This window comes from Cricetulus griseus (assembly GCF_003668045.3).
Source record: "Cricetulus griseus strain 17A/GY chromosome 1 unlocalized genomic scaffold, alternate assembly CriGri-PICRH-1.0 chr1_0, whole genome shotgun sequence".
Taxonomy (NCBI): Eukaryota; Metazoa; Chordata; class Mammalia; order Rodentia; family Cricetidae; genus Cricetulus; species Cricetulus griseus.
The window spans coordinates 48,359,100-48,365,099 of NW_023276806.1; the positions used below are offsets into that span (position 1 = coordinate 48,359,100).

The 6,000-nt window shown below is 45.0% G+C and overlaps 1 protein-coding gene across 1 annotated transcript in view; it reads right to left on the reverse strand.

Moving 5' to 3' along the window:
- The window catches only part of LOC100767707 (protein AKNAD1), a 37,003-nt gene that overhangs the window by 7,336 nt on the left and 23,667 nt on the right, over positions 1 to 6,000 (reverse strand). The window contains exon 6 of the mRNA XM_027395529.2: positions 3,362 to 3,459. Coding sequence (XP_027251330.1) covers positions 3,362 to 3,459 — 98 coding nt within the window. The remainder of the gene's footprint in view (positions 1 to 3,361; positions 3,460 to 6,000) is intronic.

Here is a 6,000-nt window from a genome sequence, read left to right on the forward strand (position 1 = left end):
AGTGGTGCTCCCAGGGGGATTGCCAACCAAGGGCATCAGCTCAGATCCCTGCTGACAACAGAGATCTTTCTGATATATGAACATTCCCAAACATACCCAGGCCATATAGACACGCAGGAAAGATCTGAACCACTGTGGGACTTTGGTCCACTGGGTTATTGGATCCTCCTTACATTTGTAGCTGTTTGTTTTTTGCTTTTTTTTTTTTCATATTTGTCCCCAATACACTCAAGTTCTTCATCTCAGATCCTCTTAGGGCCAAGACTGTTCTGTCATCTGGGTGGCCTACTATGTAATATCCACAAAATCACAGGAAAATCCAAGTGATAAATTTGCCTGGCCTGAGACATTAGGAGCAGAGGGCATGTGTAGCTGGTACCAATCTAGAACCTGCTGGGCACACTGTGGGCTGTGGAGATGCCAGGGAAGACCAGGGCATTTAGGCGTGCGGGGGCAGTGATGGGGGATGTACTTCTGTATGTATGTTTCTCTTATTGGTTAATGAAATAAAACAGATTGGCCAATAGCCAGCAGGAAGTATAGGCAGGGCTATCAGATGAGGAGAATTCTGGGGAGAAGATGGCAGAGAGGAGCTGCAAGGAGACACCATGTAGCTATGGGGAAAGATAGGACGTGCCGGGCATTTTTGGGTAAGATAAGGCCATGTAGAAATACATAGAATAACAGTGATGGGTTAATAAGAGAGAGATAGCCACTAAGAAGCCTGAGACATTGGCCAAACAGTTGATAATTAATATAAAGTCTTTGTGTGTTTATTTGGAACTAAACAGCTGTGGGATCAGGTGGCACACAACCAACTACAGGTTGTGTGTAAATCACAAATTAAAGACCTGGGGTTGAATCCTGGCTCTGCCACTTATTACATGTGGTATCTGAAAATTCTTTGACACTTGCTTTATCAATCATCTGTCATTTATCTATCTCTCTATTGAGGCAGAATCTCTCTACATAGCTGTGGCTGTCCTGAAACTCACTGTGTATACCAGGCTGGCCTCAAACTCACTAGCCTCTGCCTCCACCATGCTGAGATTAAAGGTGTGCACCACCACACCAGGCTAATACTTGCTTTGAAAGGTGACACTTAGGCTAGGGAACATTTGCTTGGCATGCACAATGTCCCTGGTTCCATCTGCAGAACTACAGAGGGAAAGGAAGGTCTTGGTCTGATTCTTCTCTCCTTGAGTATGGGTTCATATCTAACAAAATAAAGCAGTAACAACAATCCAATAACCTCTCTCTTTCTCAGGACCCTTGCTCATAAGGAAGCTGGCTGTCATACCTCAGTGACAAGCACAGTGGCCTATTGGAGGCTGCACTGGGTCTCCCTGTTAAGTACCATGTGAATGATCCACTCTGGCCCCTAATCAAGCCTTCAGTCACTCTCAGCCCTGACAGACATCCTCCTAGGGGACCCTGTACCTGAACCATCCAGCCCACTTGCTCCCAAATGCCAGAGCCACAGAAACTGTCAGATAATATTGGCCACTGTTTTGAGTCATTAGGTTCTGGGATATATGGTTATGAAAGTGGTAGATAACTAATACACTAGGTCTTTGACTCAAGCAAGTTAATTCCTTTGAGTTGTATTTCCTTACCTGTAAAATGAAGATAGTTCCCATTTTACAAAGGTTTTACAATAATTAAAAGATACTATCCCAGTGCTCTTTACATTAGAATCAAGGACTCAAAGGGCCGGAGAGACTCAGCTGTTAAGAGCATCTGCTGCTCTTGCAGAAGACCCAGGTTTTGTTCCCAACACCTACAAGGCAGGTCACAACCATCTGTTGCTCCAGTTCCAGGGGATCTGATGCCCTCTACTGGCCTTCACCAGTGTGAGACATGCATGTGGTATGCATATATCCACAGAGTCACACACTCAGACAGGTAAAAATAAGTCATAGTGGTGCATGCTATTAATCCCAGCACTTGGGAGACAGGCAAGTGGATCCCTGTGAGTTTGAGGCCAGTCTGGCCCATATAGTGAATTCCAGGAGAGCCACGGCTATTAGAGAGACTCTGCCTCAAATAAATAAATATATATTTTAGAAAGGGGAGCTATAAATAACTCGGGTTACTATGGTATTTATCTACTATACATGAGAACACGAACCATTTTATATACCGTAAAAATTTCTCACCAAGGCAGGCATGGTTGCTCAAGCCAGTAATACTACCACTTGGGAGGAAGAGGCAGAAGGATCAGGAGTTCAAGGCCAACCTCAACTATATAGGAAGTTAGAGGCCAACCTGGGCCATATGAGACCTTGTTTCAAAAAACAAAAAGTCTCCCCAGTAAGAAATCATCATAGAACATTTAGTCTCCCACACACACACACTGCAGATAGACTCACAAAGGTATCTTGATATGTAAAGTGTGAATTATTTCAGTGTCCAGATCTTCATAAGGTTCCGAAGATTGTTTTAAGTTTAAACTGAGACATTACAAATACTTGATTATTTTACGTAAAAATGACAAGGCCTGGCATGTGGCCAGTGGCAGAGCCCTTACATAGCACATGTGAGGCCCTGGGCGCCATCCTCTGCCCCTCAGTAACAGCAACAAGAAGTGGGCACAGGGCCACCTGCCTGTCATCCTCACTGCCTAACTGCAGCAGGAGTGTCCAGGAGTTTGGGGACAGCATAGGCAACATAGCAACACTTTCCCTTTGAAAAATAAGTAGAGCTAATGAATTCATCTTATGTTAACAAAGTAATATATGTTAAGTAAAAAAATTCTTTTCCAAAAATAAAACCCAAAGCTAATGAGACGAGTGACATCATTTTATGCTGTGGTAGCTATATTTGGCTTCATAGCCAGGAGCTGTGTTCCAAGACTGCATCCCTATCAACTGACATGCTACATTTCCGGCCTTCTATCCCTACAGTACAATACTGTTGGGTAAAGAAGGGCCTGCTTGAAAGGCTTTGAAAACTCCTGGTATAAGCATTGACTTTAGCAAGTGCTTAGTCCATGAAGCCTATTACTTGATATTCCTATCTCCGTGTGTGTGTGTGTGTGTGTGTGTGTGTGTGTGTGAGAGAGAGAGAGAGAGAGAGAGAGAGAGAGAGAGAGGTACAGGTCTTGCCCAGAGCGTGATGACGGGCATAGTGTCCATCTAGAGGCATGGGTTGGTACTTCACTCCATTTAACCACTTCTTAGTAAAATGGCTCATTATCAGTTCTTCACATTGGGGGGGGGGCGAGAAGGAAACCAAACAGACACCATCCTAGTCAAATGCCAACTATGATGATGGCAGATGGCAAGCTGGTACTCACTGTGAGCAGACCCCATAGAGAGGCATCTTTACCAACCATGGGCATCCCACCCCTCCAACTTACTGAGAGGTGAATCTTGGTGCGGTGTTTTTACATGGGTGGTAATGGAAAACTTTCCACAGTGGGTCCTTTTGAGGCTCTCTTTCTCCATTTTCTGTTTCCTTTAAAAGAAAGAAAGAAAGAAAGAAAGAAAGAAAGAAAGAAAGAAAGAAAGGAAACAAAAGAAAATGAGGTTTCAAAATTATAGTACTAGGATGGGTATACTGAAGCACTAAATTTCTCTGATACTCTCCAAGCCAGTGAGATAGTTCAGTGGGTAAGGTCACTCACCACCAAGTCTAGCGGCTTAAGTTTGATCCCCACATTATTGAGGGAGAAAACTGACACCCACAATTGATCCCTGACCTCCACATGTACGCCACAGCACATACCTACACACACACACACACAAACACACAACACACACACACATTCACACACACTACTTTAAAATGTTAAAAGAATACATATTTTAAAAAGGAATTTGAAGTGTGGAATTATGAGAATTTGTTTTTTCTTCATAATGCTATGTCAAAATCAGTTTTTTGAGGGGTTGGGAGCTTTTTTTTTTACTTTTCAGACAAGATCTCACACTAGTCCAGGCTGGCCGGGAGCAATAACTCTGCCTGGGTCCTCGAGCGTACTGGGATAAAGGCCAAGCCACCCCACCTGTCTCAGAGCAGTTCTTATCTGAAGAAAAATCGTGTTTACATTAGTACTGGATTACGGCGCTCTGACCCTCTTAAGTCCAAGCTAAACTGAGTCTGGCAAAGTGGGTTTTGTGTATGTGGAGGGGCTAATGGCTGAGAGACTTGAGTTCGCTTTAATAGCATATGACCACCAGGGGGCGTCAGAAACACACAAGTACAATCAGGAGACTTCTCTGGCATGTGTAGTTTCAGCCTCCCTCCACAGGGATTCTAACTCCTCCAAAAGAGTTTTAATTGCTAATAGCAACTAACAAGGCTCTTGCTCAGCCCTGGGATATAGCAACAACCCCTGGAGGAAAGTGTGTGTTCTGGTGTGAAAGGCATGGCGTCCGGACATCCTGTGTCCAGGACATCCTGGTGCACATGGGACAGGCTTGCCCAAGGCTAGTTAAAGAACTTGAAGCAGGGCTGAGCAAACGCATGTCAGTCCAGCTGTGCCTAAGCCTGCTGGTAGTGGAGAGGGGACCCCATATGGAGTTCCTGGGGTTGGGACTGGAAAGCCAGGCCCTTGCCAGCCCTTTCCTCCTGAGTCATGTATTTTCTCACACCTTATTTTCTGTCTCCACCCTCTGCCTCTGGGGCCTGTGAACATCTGCTCTCCAAGTGGAAAACTTGGATGTGGTTCAAGAGAACACAGTCCAACGCATCAATTACATTTCTCGGCTGCCTTTAGACTCCTGTCTGTACTAAGATCTTCTGGCCAGACAGAGCAGCCAAGAGCAATTCTACTGGAGAAGGCAGCTTTTTCAGGAAGACAAAGCAACTAACAGAGGCTCTCCAATCCCAAATCCGAGTCAGAAATAGCACACGGAGACGTGAATTAATATGTCACATCAGCATATCTACATTTAGGAAATTTACAATTTGTGCGTCATCAAACTTCAGAAAGAGTATAACCCACTGACGACAGTAAATTGAGGCTAGCAAAGAGTTCACAGCTTTCCTTCAGTGAATGACTCCTGGGGATCATCATGGAGGTTACCAAGATTCAGTCCCTAAGTCATGCGTGTTGTGACTTTCCACAGCAGAGTCATTTCCATGCTTTTACACTGGGCTGTGATTTTCTTCCCACCGCCTCCATTTTAAATGCTCACCCTGGAACGCTGGTCCCAGCCAGAACTGATATGTTTTTGTAGGCCTTAGATTAGGAATTTGGAAAAGAAACAATTGGTACTTTAACGTTTACTCAATTTTGTTTTTTTGAGTCAGTGTCTCACTGTGGAACTATGTACACCAGGCTGGCCTCCAACTCAAAGACCTCCCTGCCTCTCCTAAGATTAAAGGTGTGTCACCAGGCCCAGCAATCAGAATCTTTTATAAATGTCAAGATATTTCATTAGGTGTAATAAAAATCTTTTTTTTAAAGGATTTCCAATCTGGATTGCTAGTTAATTCAATGCACTGAAGGTCACAAGTGTGGGCTGCCCGGGCGAGCAAGCTTCGGTGGCTTCCTGTGCTTAGAGAGCTCAGAGGCGCAGTCTGCCGCAAAGGCTCAAAGCACCAGTCCATCCCAGGCAATGCACCGTCCTCTGTAGCCCAGCCCCACGCTGGTTCTTTTTCTAGGGGCAGAAACTTAATAAAACACTCGTGTGACAGGTGGCTCCCATGCAGGAGCGCTTTCTAACAGGAAGTTACCGTCCTCCAGACCTTGTCATCCTCTTATTGGAGCCCATTATGTACTTAAGTAGTGGTTGCAAAACAGCCCCTCCCTCCTTGACCCTTGACCTTTCGCGGTAAATCAGCTGAGCTTTGCACTCAGAGGTGGTGCCTCTCCTAACTGATAGGAGCCGCAAACAAATGTCCTGAGACCACACGGCCAACTGCTGTTCCTATGGGGATTATGTAGTTTATAGCTTGTTAATGCTGGAGGATTTCTTCTTAGGAATTCAAAGGTCTGCCCTGGAATGACGCTTGTTTCCCGTGAGACCCGGGGGAGGAGGGGCTCAAGTGAGA